General features: G+C 61.7%; 2 protein-coding genes across 2 annotated transcripts; both read left to right on the top strand.

Moving 5' to 3' along the window:
* Positions 1–1,776: 1,776 nt before the first annotated feature.
* LOC137458941 (zona pellucida sperm-binding protein 3-like) lies at positions 1,777–6,366 on the top strand. The gene is made up of 9 exons (XM_068170226.1): positions 1,777–2,217; positions 3,975–4,093; positions 4,183–4,286; positions 5,073–5,250; positions 5,348–5,468; positions 5,615–5,706; positions 5,844–5,980; positions 6,067–6,159; positions 6,242–6,366. The coding sequence occupies exons 1-9, from the start codon at positions 1,846–1,848 to the stop codon at positions 6,364–6,366; spliced, it is 1,341 nt and encodes a 446-aa protein (XP_068026327.1). The 5' UTR covers positions 1,777–1,845.
* A 784-nt stretch (positions 6,367–7,150) lies between these two features.
* On the top strand, positions 7,151–10,326 carry LOC137458944 (zona pellucida sperm-binding protein 3-like). Its single transcript, XM_068170233.1, has 9 exons — positions 7,151–7,179; positions 7,861–8,058; positions 8,148–8,251; positions 9,038–9,215; positions 9,313–9,433; positions 9,580–9,671; positions 9,804–9,940; positions 10,027–10,119; positions 10,202–10,326. The coding sequence occupies exons 1-9, from the start codon at positions 7,151–7,153 to the stop codon at positions 10,324–10,326; spliced, it is 1,077 nt and encodes a 358-aa protein (XP_068026334.1).
* The last annotated feature ends 7,959 nt before the right edge of the window (positions 10,327–18,285 follow it).

The following is an 18,285-nucleotide window of genomic DNA, read 5'->3' as shown; positions in this document are numbered from 1 at the left end:
CAGCACCTTTGGAGCCTTCATTGGACTTTCTCCCTCTTGAGCTGGGCACAGTGCTCCTGCTGGGGCCTTGCTCAGGGCCTCTTCCCCCCACTGGGCTTCACCTCTGCTGCCCTGAGCAGTGTGAAGACCATCAGAGGTCTTTACCCTCCTGCTGCTGTCAAGCCCTGGTTCCCCAAACTAAATCCCTGAGCTCTGTGGCTCTCTGGGAGGTGGGGGGGGAGAGCAAGCATCTCCCATGGTCCTTGCAGCCAAGGACCTAGCTGAGTGGTGATGCTCTTCTAGCTGCTTATCTCCTGCTTCAGCGTTGCCTTGCTGCCCTTATCACCCCTGTCCCTGGGGCTCAGCCTGCTGGCATCCCTGGCATCCCTACACAAGTCCCAGGGTATTCCAAACACTGAGGAGAAGCCCTGGAGCTGTGGGACCACAGCTTGCTGGAGGAGAAGCAGCAGCAGCTTTTGGAGCATCCCCCAACCCTGCTGGGCATCTCTGGGCTGACATCTGCCCCCCCAGCCCCTGCTCAAACCTTTCTGCTGCTCTTAGTGGTCTCAGAAGAGATTCAGCTGTTCCAGCTGCAGGGTTTTTCTGCTGTCTCTAAGGCTTCTTGGGGTTCATCCTGACAGCTGGAGTGAGGGACCTGGGGGGAGGAAACAACAGCCCTTGCAAGGAGCCCTGGCAGGGGGGAAAAGGGAGTGAAAGATGCTCTGAAGGAGGTGCAGAACCTCCCCCCTGAGGCCTCAAAAGAGAGAAGGATTCATCTGAAGCAGCTCTCCTTCATCCCCAGCTGGGCAGCAGTGGGTAGGGGCAGGAGGTGAGGAGCAAACTGGGGTGCTATGGGGAAGGGACCTCAGCTCTGGCTGCTTCTCCCTTGAGCTCATTTCCTTGGAGGCAACAAGAGAAACACAACCCCAGAGAGCTGGGAAGAGACAAGCAAGGAAGGTTGCAGCTCCTGAGCTTACTGCTGAGGCTGAGCTGGGGCTGGTTTGGCCCTGGCTGAGGAGAGCTGAGCTCCCAGGGGTGCTGAGAGCTCTCCAGCAGCCCCATCATAGTTTCATAGTTTCATTCAGGGTTGGAAGGGACCACAAGGATCATCTAGTTCCAACCCCCCTGCCATGGGCAGGGACACCCCACACTAGATCAGGCTGGACAGAGCCTCATCCAGCCTGCTCTTAAACACCCCCAGGGACGGGGCCTCGACCACCTCCCTGCACAACACATTCCAGCCTGACCCTGCTGAGGAGCTGGGGGCTGTGTGAAGCCCCTGCTTGGGCTGGAGCTGTAGGCATCTTGGCTCCCAGTCCACTTCCCCCTCCAGCACATCAGCAGCTGAGGGGAAAACCAAATCCCAAGGCGAGGGGCAGGGGCAAGGGCAAGGGGCCGGGCTGGGACCCCTAGGGGGAGCTTGGGAAGCACCCGGGTTGGGATGCTGGATCCTGCTCTCATCACCTCCCCAGCAGCCTTGGGCAGCCTCTTATCACCTCCTAAGCTAAACAAGTCACTCTGTACCAGTCTCCCCGGCTCCTGCTGCTGCTGACTTTCATAAACAACTTCCCAGGGGCTGACGAGGATGTTCCCCCCCACCCCTTGCCTTGGGCAGCCCGGGGCGGGGGGGTGTGTGTGTGTGTGTTGTCCCAGCACCCCGGAAACGCCTGGCTCGTGCTTCCCCCCACCCCCCCCCACCCCGCACCCACAAGGGCTGACCTTTGGGTGCCATTGGTTCCCCGAACAGGATCCCCGGGGCGGGGGGACAGCTCCCGTTCCGAGCCGGGGGGTGGTAGGGGGGATATAAAGGCTGGAGCTGCTCCTCCGGCTCTCTGTGCTGGGCTCTCCTAGATAGAAGCAAACCGGATGGCAGCTCAAGGGGGCTTGGTCCTGGCTCTCCTCTGCTGGGCAGCAGGCGAGGCTGCCGCCTCCCCGCCCTGGGATGCCCCCTGGCACGACGCAGCGAGGCGAGGGGCGCGGGCGGACCCTCAGCCCTGGGTTTCTTGGCCGGAGGACCCCCACTCCCGAGCCATCTCCAGCCACCAGCCGGTGGTGGTGCAGTGCCAGGAGGCTCAGCTGGTGGTGACGGTGCACAGGGACCTGTTCGGCACCGGGCGCCTGGTGAGCGCCGCCGAGCTGACGCTGGGGCCGGCGGCTTGCCAGCACTCCTCGCTCAACCCTGCCCACAACACCGTCACCTTCGCCGCCGGCCTCCACGAGTGTGGCAGCGTCGTGCAGGTAAGACCTTCCCCCTCTCCCCACCTCTTGCCCCGGGGCAGCCCACCGGCAGGGTTTCATCCCTCCTGCAGCGGCGGCGGCTCCGGGCTGGAGGAGGACTAAGAAGCATCCCCTCCCTGCCCTGCTCCCCACCCCCCGTGATGCTTGGGTGCAGAGGACCACTGAGGAGCAGCCCTAAGGGCAGGGGGGTGGATGTGCTCCCCAGGCTAGAGCGTTTCCCCCGACCTAAAGGTGCTTCCAGTCAGGGGCACAGCAGTGCTGCAGAGCTCCTGCTGCAGACCTGTTTTGCTCATGGTTTCGTGGGAAGTCTCCCACTGCAGACTTCCATCCCAGCTGGATGTGATCCTGTGGGACCTATGCTACATCCTAGGCTCCTGCAGCACAGGAGGTTCCACCTCAGCATCAGGAGGTTCCACCTCAACAGGAGGAGGAACTTCTGCCCTGGGAGGCTCCCAGAGGCCTGGAGCAGGCTGCCCAGAGAGGTTGTGGAGTCTCCTGCTCTGGAGCCTTTCCAGCCGCACCTGGATGTGTTCTGTGTGACCTGTGCTGGAGTCTCTGCTCCTGCTCTGGCAGGGGGGGTTGGACTGGAAGTTCTCCTGAGGTCCCTTCCAACCCCTACCATCCTGTGATCAGGGCACAGGGCTGTCAGACCTCTCCCCCAGAAACTCCACCCAAGCTTCAGTGCTCCCTGGAGCTCAGCTCTAGGCTTGCTCTGCATGGGTGACAGAGCCCTCCTGAAGAGGAACCCCACTTGTGTCCCCCAGCCTCCAGCCCTTTGTGGGGGAGAGCAAGGGGGTGGCAGCTTCAGCTCAGCCCATGAGGGACCCCAGCTGCTGTGGGAAGGGGGTGTGTGGGGGGTCGCCTCTACAGGGGGACAAAGGACACCCAGGCAGGGCCAGATCCCACTCCTCTCCCTGCCCAACAAGCTGATGTCAGCCCTAGCCCCTGCCCCCCACTCAGCATTTCAGCCCCAGGATCTTTGTTTCTCACTGCTTGGACTCAAAGATCTCTAAGGTGCTCTCCAGCCTCAAGGATTCCAACTCTTGACTTCAGCCTCAGCCTTTGGCTTTCATTTCCCCTCCAGGTTTTAGTTCAGCTCTGGCTCTGCAGCGTTTTGCTGCTGGCTGGAGCCTGCAGTTCAGCTCCAGCTCCATCCCTCTGGTTTTGATGTGAGCCCCAGCTGGGAGAGCCTCACTCCAGCATCTTGTTGGCAGCTCTCCATCACTTCACCCCTTGCCCCAGGGTACTGTTGAAGCCTCACACCCACAGGCTTCCCCTCATGGTGTGGATTTCCAGCTGCAGCTCTGCACCACATCAGCTCCAGTCCCAGGGGCTGTAGTTCAGCTCCCAGGGGCTTTGACTCCCAGTCCCAGGGGCTTTGACTCCCAGTCCCAGGGGCTGTATTCCAGCTCCCAGGGGCTTTGAGTCCCAGTCCCAGGGGCTTTGAGTCCCAGTCCCAGGGGCTGTATTCCAGCTCCCAGGGGCTTTATTCCAGCTCCCAGGGGCTTTGAAGCTTAGGATGGAAGGGACTTCAGAGATCACCTCCCCCACCTCCCCTCCCTGCCGCGGGCAGAGACACAACAGAGAAATTCAACTTGCTGCCAACAGGGCAAAGCTCCTTCTCCCCCTCCCCCTCTCCCTTCCAGCTTTCTCTCTGCCTTTCCTTGGATCTCCCCAGCGTTCCCCCCTTGGGGGAGCGGTGGGGGGACGGTGGGAGGGTGGGGGGGTGGTCTCCCCACCGCTTTTTTAACGCCCAGATCACGCCGGACTCCCTCATCTACCGCACGCTCCTCAACTACGAGCCCAGCCCCGCCAGCAACCCTGTGATCATCCGCAGCAACCCTGCCGTCATCCCCATCGAGTGCCACTACCCCAGGTAAAGCCTGCCCCCGCTCCTCAGGGCCGTGTGCCCCCCCTCCCCCCCGCGGGGGACCCTCTCCTGACGCCTGGTGGTCCTCTGTGCAGGAGGGAGAACGTCAGCAGCCAGGCCATCCAGCCCACCTGGGCTCCCTTCAGCTCCGCCTTGGCGGCAGAGGAGCGGCTGCTCTTCACTCTGCGCCTCATGAACGGTAGGGGGAAGCCAGCCTGGGGGGCAGGGGTTGTGCTCCCACCCTTTGCACAGGATCAAGCAGGTTGGAAAAGGGCCTCAGAGCTCAGCAAGTCCAACCCAGCACCCAGCCCCTCCTGACAACTCAACCATGGCTCCAAGGGCCACATCCAATCCCCTCTCTCAATGTCCTTCTGAAACTGAGGAGCCCAGAGCTGGACACAGGACTCAAGCTGTGGCCTAAGCAGTGCTGAGCCCAGGGCACAATCACCTCCCTGCTCCTGCTGGCCACACTCTGCCTGCTGCAGGCCAGGCTGCCCTTGGCCTTCTTGGCCCCCTGGGCGCACTGCTGCCTCCTCTTCAGCTGCTCTCCACCACTGCCCCCAGCTCCCTCTCTGCCTGGCTGCTCTCAGCCACTCTGGCCCCAGCCTGCAGCACTGCCTGGGGTTGCTGTGGCCAGAGTGCAGCACCTCCTTCCCCGCCCCCCCAGCCCACCTGATGGCAAACACCACTGCTCCTGGGTTTGGGTCTGGTTTTATTTCCTCCTCTGCTTGCATGGGAGCTTGGTGCCAGGTGGAGGAAGAAGTTGTTCCCCATGAGGGTGGTGAGAGCCTGGCACAGGCTGCCCAGAGAGGTGGTGGAAGCCTCTTGCCTGGAGGTGTTTGCAGCCAGGCTGGAGGTGGCTGTGAGCAAGCTGCTGTGGTGTGAGGTGTCCCTGCCCATGGCAGGGGGTTGGAGCTGGCTGAGCCTCGGGGTCCCTTCCAGCCCTGAGACTTTCTCTGATCCCTTCTTTGTGGCTTCCTTGCAGAGGACTGGAGTTCGGAGAGACCTTTCACAGGCTTCCAGCTGGGTGATGTGCTCAACATCCAAGCAGAGGTGGCCACGGAGCACCACGTGCCCTTGCGGCTCTTCGTGGACAGCTGCGTGGCCGCCCTGAGCCCCGGCACTGACTCCTCGCCGCACTACTCCATCATCGACTTCAACGGGTGAGGCCTGGCCAGCGGTGCTGCTGCTGGGGGCACCCCCGCCCCCCACCCGCACCCCCCTCCCCCCCCGGGATGCTGAGCCCTGTCCCCGTCCCAGGTGCCTGGTTGATGGGAGGTCAGATGACACCAGCTCCACCTTCATCGCCCCCCGGCCCCGGGAGGACGTGCTGCGCTTCCAGATCGATGTGTTCAGGTTTGCAGGGGACGCCAGGAACCTGGTAAGGCTGCCTGCCTGTGGCCCCCTCGCCCCCGCCCCCGACCCACTCTCAGCCATCAGACGCTGTCCCGTCCCTCCCCTCCCCCCGCCGCCCTTCCTCCCCTGCTGCCGGTGGGTCCCCAGCTCTCTGCTCTACCCTCCCGGCAGATCTACATCACCTGCCACCTGAAGGTGACCCCCGCAGACCAAGCCCCAGACCCCCTGAACAAGGCTTGCTCCTTCCACAAAGCCAGGAACACGTGAGTGAGCCACGGGGGCCAGGATGGGGCGCGCCGGGGGCAGGTCCCCGCCGGCACCCCCAGACTCAGACTGGGGCGAAACGAACGCCCTTAGGGTGGGCTCCAGTGACACTGCTCCCCCCCCTCCCCCGCTCTAGCTGGGCGCCGGTGGAAGGCAGCAGGGACATCTGCAGCTGCTGCGAGATGGGCAACTGCGAGGCTTCTGCCTTCTCCAGGAGGCTCAACCCCCTGGAGCAGTGGCCCAGCCGCCGCTTCCGCCGCCACGACGCCGACGGTAGGGGTCCCCGGTGGGGACGGAGGGGGACGCCTCGGGGGACGGGAGGGTGGGATGAGCGCACCTCATCGCTCCTTTCTCCCCAGGGAAAGAAGGCGAAGCCGATGTGGTCATCGGCCCTGTGCTCCTCTCCAGGGATCCGGGCAGGGCGGGAGAGCAGCAAGAGAAGGGAGGTCAGGGTGAGTGCCCACCCCCACCCCGGGCCGTGGCCCCGTGTCGGTGGGTGCGAGCACCGCTAACAGCCTGCTCTGCTTTTGGCAGGTGGGGGGAGAGCCACCTCCAGCCTGGTGACGGGGCTGATCTGCCTGGCGGCCGGCGTGGGGCTGGCCGGCGTGGGGCTGGCCCTGGGCGTGGGGCGCAGGAGGTGCAGCCCCGCCTCGGCCTGAGCGTGGGGAAGGGGGGGGGGGGGACGGGGGGGGAGACGGCCAAATAAAGCTGAGGAAAGACAAACTGCCTCCGTCTGCTCCCTTTGCCGCGGCACCCCGGGGACAGGGCTGGGGCTGCTGCAGGGGGAGAGCATCGTCCCCAGCACGCCGGAGAGAGTCCAAGGGAGAGCTACGAGGATGAGGAAGGGACTGAAGCACTGCCTTAGGAAGAGAGGCTGAGAGACCTGGGGCTGGGGTAGGCTGGAGAAGGCTGAGAGGGAATTCAGTCAATGTTTATAAATAGCTGGGGGTCAGGAGGGAGGGGACAGGGACAGGCTCTGCTCAGCTGCACCCTGGGATAGGCCAAGGGGCAATGGATACAAACTCCAGCACAGGAGGTTCCACCTCAGCATGAGGAGGAACTTCTGCACTGGGAGGCTCCCAGAGGCCTGGAGCAGGCTGCTCAGAGAGGTTGTGGAGTCTCCTTCTCTGGAGCCTTTCCAGCCCCACCTGGATGTGTTCTGTGTGACCTGTGCTGGAGTCTCTGCTCCTGCTGTGGCAGGGGGGGTTGGACTGGAAGTTCTCCTGAGGTCCCTTCCAACCCCTACCATCCTGTGATCAGGGCACAGGGCTGTCAGACCTCTCCCCCAGAACCTCCACCCAAGCTTCAGTGCTCCCTGGAGCTCAGCTCTAGGCTTGCTCTGCATGGGTGACATAGCCCTCCTGAAGAGGAACCCCACTTGTGTCCCCCAGCCTCCAGCCCTTTGTGGGGGAGAGCAAGGGGGTGGCAGCTCCAGCTCAGCCCATGAGGGACCCCAGCTGCTGTGGGAAGGGGTGTGTGGGGGGTTCCCTCTACAGGGGGACAAAGGACACCCAGGCAGGGCCAGATCCCACTCCTCTCCCTGCCCAACAAGCTGATGTCAGCCCTAGCCCCTGCCCCCCACTCAGCATTTCAGCCCCAGGGTCTTTGTTTCTCACTGCTTGGACTCAAGGATCTCTAAGGTGCTCTCCAGCCTCAAGGATTCCAACTCTTGACTTCAGCCTCAGCCTTTGGCTTTCATTTCCCCTCCAGGTTTTAGTTCAGCTCTGGCTCTGCAGCGTTTTGCTGCTGGCTGGAGCCTGCAGTTCAGCTCCAGCTCCATCCCTCTGGCTTTGATGTGAGCCCCAGCTCGGAGAGCTCCCCTCCAGCATCTTGCTGGCAGCTCTCTATCACTTCACTCCTTGCCCCAGGGTACTGTTGAAGCCTCACACCCACAGGCTTTGCCTCACGGTGTGGGTTTCCAGCTGCAGCTCTGCACCACATCAGCTCCAGTCCCAGGGGCTGTAGTTCAGCTCCCAGGGGCTTTGAAGCTTAGGATGGAAGGGACTTCAGAGATCACCTCCCCCACCTCCCCTCCCTGCCGCAGGCAGAGACACAACAGAGAAATTCAACTTGCTGCCAACAGGGCAAAGCTCCTTCTCCCCCTCCCCCTCTCCCCTCCAGCTTTCTCTCTGCCTTTCCTTGGATCTCCCCAGCGTTCCTCCCTTGGGGGAGCGGTGGGGGGACGGTGGGAGGGTGGGGGGGTGGTCTCCCCACCGCTTTTTTAACGCCCAGATCACGCCGGACTCCCTCATCTACCGCACGCTCCTCAACTACGAGCCCAGCCCCGCCAGCAACCCTGTGATCATCCGCAGCAACCCTGCCGTCATCCCCATCGAGTGCCACTACCCCAGGTAAAGCCTCCCCCCGCTCCTCAGGGCCGTGTCCCCCCCCTCCCCCCCGCGGGGGACCCTCTCCTGACGCCTGGTGGTCCTCTGTGCAGGAGGGAGAACGTCAGCAGCCAGGCCATCCAGCCCACCTGGGCTCCCTTCAGCTCCGCCTTGGCGGCAGAGGAGCGGCTGCTCTTCACTCTGCGCCTCATGAACGGTAGGGGGAAGCCAGCCTGGGGGGCAGGGGTTGTGCTCCCACCCTTTGCACAGGATCAAGCAGGTTGGAAAAGGGCCTCAGAGCTCAGCAAGTCCAACCCAGCACCCAGCCCCTCCTGACAACTCAACCATGGCTCCAAGGGCCACATCCAATCCCCTCTCTCAATGTCCTTCTGAAACTGAGGAGCCCAGAGCTGGACACAGGACTCAAGCTGTGGCCTAAGCAGTGCTGAGCCCAGGGCACAATCACCTCCCTGCTCCTGCTGGCCACACTCTGCCTGCTGCAGGCCAGGCTGCCCTTGGCCTTCTTGGCCCCCTGGGCGCACTGCTGCCTCCTCTTCAGCTGCTCTCCACCACTGCCCCCAGCTCCCTCTCTGCCTGGCTGCTCTCAGCCACTCTGGCCCCAGCCTGCAGCACTGCCTGGGGTTGCTGTGGCCAGAGTGCAGCACCTCCTTCCCCGCCCCCCCAGCCCACCTGATGGCAAACACCACTGCTCCTGGGTTTGGGTCTGGTTTTATTTCCTCCTCTGCTTGCATGGGAGCTTGGTGCCAGGTGGAGGAAGAAGTTGTTCCCCATGAGGGTGGTGAGAGCCTGGCACAGGCTGCCCAGAGAGGTGGTGGAAGCCTCTTGCCTGGAGGTGTTTGCAGCCAGGCTGGAGGTGGCTGTGAGCAAGCTGCTGTGGTGTGAGGTGTCCCTGCCCATGGCAGGGGGTTGGAGCTGGCTGAGCCTCGGGGTCCCTTCCAGCCCTGAGACTTTCTCTGATCCCTTCTTTGTGGCTTCCTTGCAGAGGACTGGAGTTCGGAGAGACCTTTCACAGGCTTCCAGCTGGGTGATGTGCTCAACATCCAAGCAGAGGTGGCCACGGAGCACCACGTGCCCTTGCGGCTCTTCGTGGACAGCTGCGTGGCCGCCCTGAGCCCCGGCACTGACTCCTCGCCGCACTACTCCATCATCGACTTCAACGGGTGAGGCCTGGCCAGCGGTGCTGCTGCTGGGGGCACCCCCGCCCCCCACCCGCACCCCCCTCCCCCCCCGGGATGCTGAGCCCTGTCCCCGTCCCAGGTGCCTGGTTGATGGGAGGTCAGATGACACCAGCTCCACCTTCATCGCCCCCCGGCCCCGGGAGGACGTGCTGCGCTTCCAGATCGATGTGTTCAGGTTTGCAGGGGACGCCAGGAACCTGGTAAGGCTGCCTGCCTGTGGCCCCCTCGCCCCCCACCCCGACCCGCTCTCAGCCATCAGCCGCTGTCCCGTCCCTCCCCTCCCCCCGCCGCCCTTCCTCCCCTGCTGCCGGTGGGTCCCCAGCTCTCTGCTCTACCCTCCCGGCAGATCTACATCACCTGCCACCTGAAGGTGACCCCCGCAGACCAAGCCCCAGACCCCCTGAACAAGGCTTGCTCCTTCCACAAAGCCAGGAACACGTGAGTGAGCCACGGGGGCCAGGATGGGGCGCGCTGGGGGCAGGTCCCCACCGGCACCCCCAGACCCAGACTGGGGCGAAACGAACGCCTCAGGGTGGGCTCCAGTGACACTGCTCCCCTCCCCTGCTCTAGCTGGGCGCCGGTGGAAGGCAGCAGAGACATCTGCAGCTGCTGCGAGATGGGCAACTGCGAGGCTTCTGCCTTCTCCAGGAGGCTCAACCCCCTGGAGCAGTGGCCCAGCCGCCGCTTCCGCCGCCACGACGCCGACGGTAGGGGTCCCCGGTGGGGACGGAGGGGGACGCCTCGGGGGACGGGAGGGTGGGATGAGCGCACCTCATCGCTCCTTTCTCCCCAGGGAAAGAAGGCGAAGCCGATGTGGTCATCGGCCCTGTGCTCCTCTCCAGGGATCCGGGCAGGGCGGGGGAGCAGCAAGAGGAGGGAGGTCAGGGTGAGTGCCCACCCCCACCCCGGGCCGTGGCCCCGTGTCGGTGGGTGCGAGCACCGCTAACAGCCTGCTCTGCTTTTGGCAGGTGGGGGGAGAGCCACCTCCAGCCTGGTGACGGGGCTGATCTGCCTGGCGGCCGGCGTGGGGCTGGCCGGCGTGGGGCTGGCCCTGGGCGTGGGGCGCAGGAGGTGCAGCCCCGCCTCGGCCTGAGCGTGGGGAAGGGGGGGGGGGACGGGACGGGCAAATAAAGCTGAGGAAAGACAAACTGCCTCCGTCTGCTCCCTTTGCCGCGGCACCCCGGGGACAGGGCTGGGGCTGCTGCAGGGGGAGGGCATCGTCCCCAGCACGCCGGAGAGAGTCCAAGGGAGGGCTACGAGGATGAGGAAGGGACTGAAGCACTGCCTTAGGAAGAGAGGCTGAGAGACCTGGGGCTGGGGTAGGCTGGAGAAGGCTGAGAGGGAATTCAGTCAATGTTTATAAATAGCTGGGGGTCAGGAGGGAGGGGACAGGGACAGGCTCTGCTCAGCTGCACCCTGGGACAGCACAAGGGGCAATGGATACAAACTCCAGCACAGGAGGTTCCAGCTCAGCATGAGAAGGAACTTCTGCCCTGGGAGGGTCCCAGAGGCCTGGAGCAGGCTGCCCAGAGAGGTTGTGGAGTCTCCTGCTCTGGAGCCTTTCCAGCCCCACCTGGATGTGTTCTGTGTGATCTGTGCTGGAGTCTCTGCTCCTGCTCTGGCAGGGGGGGTTGGACTGGAAGTTCTCCTGAGGTCCCTTCCAACCCCTACCATCCTGTGATCAGGGCACAGGGCTGTCAGACCTCTCCCCCAGAACCTCCACCCAAGCTTCAGTGCTCCCTGGAGCTCAGCTCTAGGCTTGCTCTGCATGGGTGACATAGCCCTCCTGAAGAGGAACCCCACTTGTGTCCCCCAGCCTCCAGCCCTTTGTGGGGGAGAGCAAGGGGGGTGGCAGCTCCAGCTCAGCCCATGAGGGACCCCAGCTGCTGTGGGAAGGGGGTGTGTGTGGGGTTCCCTCTACAGGGGGACAAAGGACACCCAGGCAGGGCCAGATCCCACTCCTCTCCCTGCCCAACAAGCTGATGTCAGCCCTAGCCCCTGCCCCCCACTCAGCATTTCAGCCCCAGGATCTATGTTTCTCACTGCTTGGACTCAAGGATCTCTAAGGTGCTCTCCAGCCTCAAGGATTCCAACTCTTGACTTCAGCCTCAGCCTTTGGCTTTCATTTCCCCTCCAGGTTTTAGTTCAGCTCTGGCTCTGCAGCGTTTTGCTGCTGGCTGGAGCCTGCAGTTCAGCTCCAGCTCCATCCCTCTGGTTTTGATGTGAGCCCAGCTTGGAGAGCTCGGAGAGCTCCACTCCAGCATCTTGCTGGCAGCTCTCTATCACTTCACCCCTTGCCCCAGGGTACTGTTGAAGCCTCACACCCACAGGCTTCCCCTCATGGTGTGGATTTCCAGCTGCAGCTCTGCACCCAGGGGCTTCATTTCAGCTCCAGCTCTGTTCTCAGCTCCACAAGTCAGTACCTTCAGCCCCTGCCCACCAGCTTGATTGAAACTCCAGATCTTAACTCCACCCCCACACTCCTTATCCCCCCTTCAGCCCTGCTACCTTTACCTCCTCTCCAACCTCTGTCGTGGGTTTACTCCAGCTGCTGCCCTGCAATCTCCATTTCAGCTCCACATCTCTCCCCTCTGCCTCTGGGGAAAGCTGCTCCTGGTTCTCCCCGCAGCATCGGGGCAGTGAGCAAGGCGCTAAAACCCCCTCAGCTGTTCCCCCGCGGGACATTTAGGGGCTGAGAAAGCTTGCTCGGTTTTCTAGATCCTCATTCCAATAGGCAAGGCTGGGGCTGAACCCCACACCAGCCCGGACCACCCAGGACCCCGCAGCCTAGCGGGGATCAGCGCAGCACCGAGCAGGGGCCGGGGCTCGCATGGGCTGCGAGAGGCAGCAGGCGGCGCCCGGGGCGCAGGAGCCGGAGCGGGGCCGGGGCTGGGACCGGAGCCGGAGCGGGGGTCGGGGCCGGAGCTCGAATAAATACCACAACGGAAGATAATGACGGCGCTTAAGTTTACTTGCGTTATGCTGCTGCTCATCCAAAACATCCAACCGGAAAGCCGCAGACAGGTCCCCGAAGAGGCGGGGGCTGCCCCCTCCCCGCTTCCAAGCGCTCTGCGCTCCAAGCCCTGGGTTCCCCCAACTTGTACCCTCCACAAACTGCCTTGGGGAGCTTCCCAGCCCCCACCCCACCCCCCCAGGTGGGTATTCAGCGCTGGGTGTCTCGGACCCAGTCGTGGAGGTTCAGCAGCTCCAACCCTGAGATGCCTTGGGGGGGCTGAGCAACCTGGCCCAGCCACTCCCCACCAACCTCAGAGCTGGGCCTGAGAACAGGCTAAGGGCTAGGGGGTGGCTTGGGGCTCAGCACCAGCCCCGGTGCTGCCTTTTGTGATAGGGAACTCTGAAGCCGTTTGGCCGTTCCCAGTCGTCAAACGCTTCTTGGGGGGTGGGGGTGGGCTGGGGGAAGGTGGAAGGGGTGAGAGTGGGTTGGAGAGACGCTGCAAGGGATCAGGGCTGTGGGACCCTCAGCGGAGGTGAGAACAGCATCTCTAGCCTGGAGCTGGGATGGGGAACTGGGGCTGACGTGGGGTGCGCATCGGCCGTGGGGCAGGAGAAGCCGGAGGATCCACTGGCACCGCAGGGTCCCACGAAGCTGGAGTATCTCTTACCTCTCGCCGAGCTGGGGCTGAGTCAGGGACAGTCCCCGAACCGCAGGGTCAGCACCCCCGGGCATGGTGCATCCCCACCGCCGCAGCCCCCTGCCCGAGCCCGCTCCTTACCCGAGCCGCAACCCAGCCCCTTCCTGCTCTTAGCCTCTTCCTTCCGTCCGCTCGGCCAACCCCCGCAGCGACCCGGCAGCCCCAGCTGCGGACCCGAACGCCACCCCGAGAGGGGGCGGGAACGGGGGCGGTGGCAGCGCGGGGAGGAGCGGGCAGGACCGGAACGGAGCGGGAAGAGAGGAACCAGAGCCGGGAACCGCCACGGGAGCGGGAGGGGCTCCTGAATGGGCGGGGCGAGAGGCGGAGCACCGGACGGAGCCAATGGGGGCGCAGGGGCGGAGCCAGCGGGGGTGCAGGGGTTGAGTCAATGGATACAGGGGGCGGAGCCAGCGGGGGCGGAGCCAATGGAGACACAGGGGCGGGGGCTGCGGGCAGGGACGGGGCGGAGGTGACTGCGGCTGCTGCGGGCGGGGGCGCTGGTAGGGGACAGGAGATGAGGGGGACAGGGGTTAGGAGGAAGACAGGAGCTGGCATAGGGGAACAGAAGATGGCGGGGGGGAGCCGAACAAGCGGAGGGGACAAGGGTTGGGTGGGAAGGGAGCTGGTAGAGTGGGACAGGACAAGTGGAAGGGGATAAGGATTGGGTTGTAGGGGGGCAGGAGCTGGCAGAGGGGGACAGGACAAGTAGAAGGGGATAAGGATTGGGTTGTAGGGGGGCAGGAGCTGGCAGAGTGGGACAGGAGAAGTGGAAGGGGATAAGGATTGGGTTTTTGGGGGGCAGGAGCTGGCAGAGGGGGACAGGACAAGTGGAAGGGGATAAGGATTGGGTTGTAGGGGGGCAGGAGCTGGCAGAGGGGGACAGGACAAATTGGGGGGACAAAGGTTGAGGGAGTGGACTGGAGATGGCATGGGGCTGGGATGGCAAGAAGAGAGAAGTGGGAGAATTGGCAGGAGGGGTGACACAGGACCTGGCAAAGTGGGACAGGACCTAGCAGGGGAGACAGGACAAGTAGAGGGGACTAGAGTTGGGTGGGACAGGAGCTGGCAGAGGGGTCAGGAGTTGGCAGGGGGGGACAGGAGAAGTGGAGGGGACAAGAGCTGGTAGAGTGGGACAGGAGCTGGCACCAGGACAAGTAGGGGGCACAAGGGTTGAGGCAGGAGCTGGCAGGCAGGTACAGGACTTGGCAGAGTGAGGCAGGACCTGGCAGGGTCACAGGAGGAGTGAAGGGACAAAGTTTGTCAGGGCCTGGAGTGAGGACAGGAGGTGATGGCAGAACTGTGGCTCCCACAGCACAGTGGGTGTCAGTGGGAAGGTGCTCATGTACCCCACTCCCCCCTCCCCAGGCAGGGCAGGCAGTGAGGAGCACTTGGGGTGTCCCAGGGAGCACATCCTTGCCACTCTCCCCCACAAGCCGCTCCCCGGCGTCCGGGACTCGAGGACACGATGACAAAGGCAAAGGTTTTGCTCCTTTGGAGGTGACCTGAGGCCCTCCTGGGACAGCAGAAGCCTTAGCTAAGCACCAGACCCTCTGAAGCAGCCTATTTGGGTGATTTCTGCCCTGAGAGCTCAGCAGAAAGATCACCACAAGGTTAATAAAGCAACGCAGCCCCCCAAGCCCTGCGGTCGTCCCAGGGCCTCCCTGCTTCAGCTGCGCAGCCAAACGGGGAGCGAACCTCCACTGAGGTGACAGAACCTGCAGCACCTTGGCTCCTGCCCGGGCAGCGCCTCCAAACCCACCCCTTCCCCCCTCCCCCCCTCAAAGAGAGGCCAAAGGGGCTGAAGGCTGAAGAGCTCTATTGCTATTATGGGATGTATACAGCATTTGTACAGCACTGGGCGGGGGGGGGGTGGTCCTGCTGCTTATTCCAGCTTCAAACTCAGCTTTCCCTTAGCAAACGGGAAGGGAAGAAACCAAACCACCAAACCAAACCACCAAGCCAAGCCAAACCAAACCACCACACCAAACCACCAAACCAAACCACCAAGCCAAGCCAAACCAAACCACCAAACCACTCCACCAAACCAAACCACCAAGTCAAACCAACCCAACACAAACCAAACCACCAAGCCAAACCAAACCAAACCATCAAACCAAACCAAACCAAACCAAGCCAAACCACCAAGCCAAGCCAAACCAAACCACCAAACCAAACCACCAAGCCAAGTCAAGCCAAGCCAAACCAAACCATCAAACCAAACCAAACCAAGCCAAAACACCAAACCAAGTCAAACCAAACCACCAAGCCAAGCCAAACCACCAAACCAAACCAATCCAAACAACCAAGTCAAACCAAACCAAACCAAACCAAACCACACCACCAAACCAAACCAAGCCAAACCAAACCAAACCAAATCACCAAGTCAAACCAAACCAAACCACCAAGCCAAACCAAACCAAACCACCAAGTCAAACCAAACCACCAAGCCAAACCAAACCACCAAACCAAGCCAAACCAAACCAAACCAAGCCAAACCAAACCAAGAGTCAAAGAAAAGTTAAGCATTAACCCCCCCAAACCATTCCAAAGAGTCATTCTTGCTTCCCCTCCTTTCACATGGCAGGAGGTGTGGCTTTGGTTTTTTCTCTCCTTTCTTTTTGGTGTTTCAAGGAGGAGCTGCTGCTGCTGCTGGCCTCCAGGGTCTGCAGTGGGACACAAGAGGAGCCAGCTCAGGCACTTTGGTCCAGGTGGGGATAGAGGTTGGGGCAGGGTGATGTCCCTCTGGCCCTGCTGCCATCAGGATCTGAAAGAAGAGACAAAGAATCAGAGAATCAGTCAGGTTGGGAAGGACCTCAGAGCTGATCAAGGCCAAGCTGTCACCCAGCACCTCCTGACAGCTCAACCATGGCTCCAAGGGCCACATCCAATCCCCTCTGCAACACCTCCAGCCATGGGGACTCCACCACCTCCCTGGGCAGCACAGCCCAAGGGCCAATTCCTCTTGCTGCCAACAACTTTCTCCTCCCCTCCAGCCTCAACCTCCCCTGGCACAGCTGCAGACTGTGTCCTCTTCTTCTGGGGCTGCTTGCCTGCCTGGCACAAGAGACCAACCCCCAGCTGGTGACAACCTCCCTGCAGGCAGTTGCAGAGAGCAAGAAGGTCTCCCCTGAGCCTCCTCTTCTGCAGGCTAAGCAAGCCCAGCTCCCTCAGCCTCTCCTCCCAGGGCTGTGCTCCACACCCCTCCCCAGCCTCCTTGCCCTTCTCTGGACACCTTCAAGTCTCTCAATCTCCTTCTGAAACTGAGGAGCCCACAGCTGGACACAGGACTCAAGCTGTGGCCTAAGCAGTGCTGAGCCCAGGGCACAATCACCTCCCTGCTCCTGCTGGCCACACTCTGCCTGCTGCAGGCCAGGATGCCCTTGGCCTTCTTGGCCCCCTGGGCACACTGCTGCCTCCTCTTCAGCTGCTCTCCACCACTGCCCCCAGCTCCCTCTCTGCCTGGCTGCTCTCAGCCACTCTGGCCCCAGCCTGCAGCACTGCCTGGGGTTGCTGTGGCCAAAGTGCAGCCCCTGGCACTTGGCTGTGTTCAATCTCCTGCCCTTGGCCTCTGCCCATCTGTGCAGCCTGGCAAGGTCCCTCTGCAGAGCTCTCCTACCCTCTCACAGCTCAACTCCTGCCCCCAGCTTAGTGTCTTCAGCAAATTTACTGATGCTGGACTCAATGCCCTCCTGCAGATCATCAATCAAGATATTGATCAGGCTGGGGCCCAGCACTGCTCCCTGGGGCACAGCACTGGTGCCTGGCTGCCAGCTGGCTGTGGCACCATTCACCACCACTCTCTGGCCTCAGCCTCCAGTCAGTTCCTAACCCAGCTCAGAGAGCTGCTGTCCCAGCCAGGGGCTGACAGCTTGCCCAGGAGGTTGCTGTGGGGATGGTGGCAAAGGCCTTGCTGCAGTCCAGGCAGACTCCAGCCCCAGCCTGCCCCACAGCCACTAGGCATTCACCTGGGCATGGAAGGAGATCAGGATGGAGAGTCAGGACCTGGCCTTCCTAAATCCATGTTGGGTGGACCTGAGCCCTTGGCCACCCTTCAGGTGCACAGTGACTGCCCCCAGGATGCTCTGCTCCATCACTTTCCCTGGCACTGAGGTCAGGCTGCCAGGCCTGGAGTGTCCAGGTTCCTCCATCCAGCCCTTCTTGTGGATGGGCATCACCTTGGCAGCTTCCAGTCATCTGGGACCTCTCCAGTGAGCCAGGGCTGGAGAAAATGATGGAGAGAGGCTTGGGCAGCTCATCTGCCAGCTCTCAGCAAACATCCCAGGGTTTGGGGAATGTGCACTTTCAAAGGTTCTTTGCAAGGCAGAGGGTAAGGGGAGGGGTGGAGATGGGGTGGGGGTGGTGTTTCTTTTGTCAGTGTTTCATTCTCCACCAGAATTAGAAGGAAATCTGTTAGAAAGGCCCCCAGCAACCCCCCACCCCCCAGCAGCTCCAGAGCTGCCCAAATCCAGCTGCTTTGGATTGCTCACCCAGATGAAAAGGAGGTGAAAGGCAGTTAAGCTGATTGGGTCCTACCCCCATCTCTGGGCTTTTTGGATGGCTGAGGGAAGGACAGAGAAGGGCAGAAAAGGACAGGGAAGGGCAGAAAAAGGACAGAGAAGGGCAGAAAAGGGATGGAGAAAGACAGAAAGGGATGGAGAAACACAGAAAAGGACAAAGAAGGATGAAGGACAGAGAATGATGGAGAAAGAGGACAGATGAGAACAGAAAAGGACAGAGAAGGATGGAGAAGGACAGAGAAGGATGGAGAAGGACAAAGAAGGATGGAGAAGGACAAAGAAGGATGGAGAAGGGCAGAAAAGGACAGAGAAGGATGGAGAAGGGCAGAAAAAGACAGAGAAGGATGGAGAAGGACAAAGAAGGATGGATGAAGACAGAGAAGGATGGAGAAGGACAAAGAAGGATGGAGAAGGACAAAGAAGGACAGAGAAGGATGGAGAAGGGCAGAAAAAGACAGAGAAGGATGGAGAAGGACAGAGAAGGATGGAGAAGGACAGAGAAGGATGGAGAAGGACAGAGAAGGATGGAGAAGGGCAGAAAAAGACAGAGAAGGATGGAGAAGGACAGAGAAGGATGGAGAAGGGCAGAAAAAGACAGAGAAGGATGGAGAAGGACAAAGAAGGATGGAGAAGGACAGAGAAGGATGGAGAAGGGCAGAAAAGGACAGAGAAGGATGGAGAAGGACAAAGAAGGATGGAGAAGGACAAAGAAGGACGGAGAAGGACAAAGAAGGATGGAGAAGGACAAAGAAGGATGGAGAAGGGCAGAAAAGGACAGAGAAGGATGGAGAAGGACAAAGAAGGATGGAGAAGGACAAAGAACGATGGAGAAGGACAAAGAAGGATGGAGAAGGGCAGAAAAGGACAGAGAAGGATGGAGAA

Source organism: Melanerpes formicivorus, unplaced genomic scaffold, assembly GCF_026170545.1.
Source record: "Melanerpes formicivorus ecotype bairdi unplaced genomic scaffold, bMelFor1.0.p_v2 SCAF_297, whole genome shotgun sequence".
In the NCBI taxonomy this organism is placed as follows: domain Eukaryota; kingdom Metazoa; phylum Chordata; class Aves; order Piciformes; family Picidae; genus Melanerpes; species Melanerpes formicivorus.
This window is presented reverse-complemented; position numbering and strand designations above follow the sequence as displayed.

What these genes read in the sequence shown, in the direction of transcription:
- LOC137458941 (XM_068170226.1), top strand. Translation starts at nt 1,846, where the DNA reads ATGGCAGCTCAAGGGGGCTTGGTCCTGGCTCTCCTCTGCTGGGCAGCA. An exon ending in ATCGAGTGCCACTACCCCAG is followed by an intron (nt 4,094 to 4,182) that starts GTAAAGCCTGCC and finishes TCCTCTGTGCAG; the next exon opens with GAGGGAGAACGTCAGCAGCC. An exon ending in CACTCTGCGCCTCATGAACG is followed by an intron (nt 4,287 to 5,072) that starts GTAGGGGGAAGC and finishes GCTTCCTTGCAG; the next exon opens with AGGACTGGAGTTCGGAGAGA.
- LOC137458944 (XM_068170233.1), top strand. Translation starts at nt 7,151, where the DNA reads ATGAGGGACCCCAGCTGCTGTGGGAAGGG. An exon ending in CCCAGCTGCTGTGGGAAGGG is followed by an intron (nt 7,180 to 7,860) that starts GTGTGTGGGGGG and finishes GGATCTCCCCAG; the next exon opens with CGTTCCTCCCTTGGGGGAGC. An exon ending in TCCATCATCGACTTCAACGG is followed by an intron (nt 9,216 to 9,312) that starts GTGAGGCCTGGC and finishes TCCCCGTCCCAG; the next exon opens with GTGCCTGGTTGATGGGAGGT.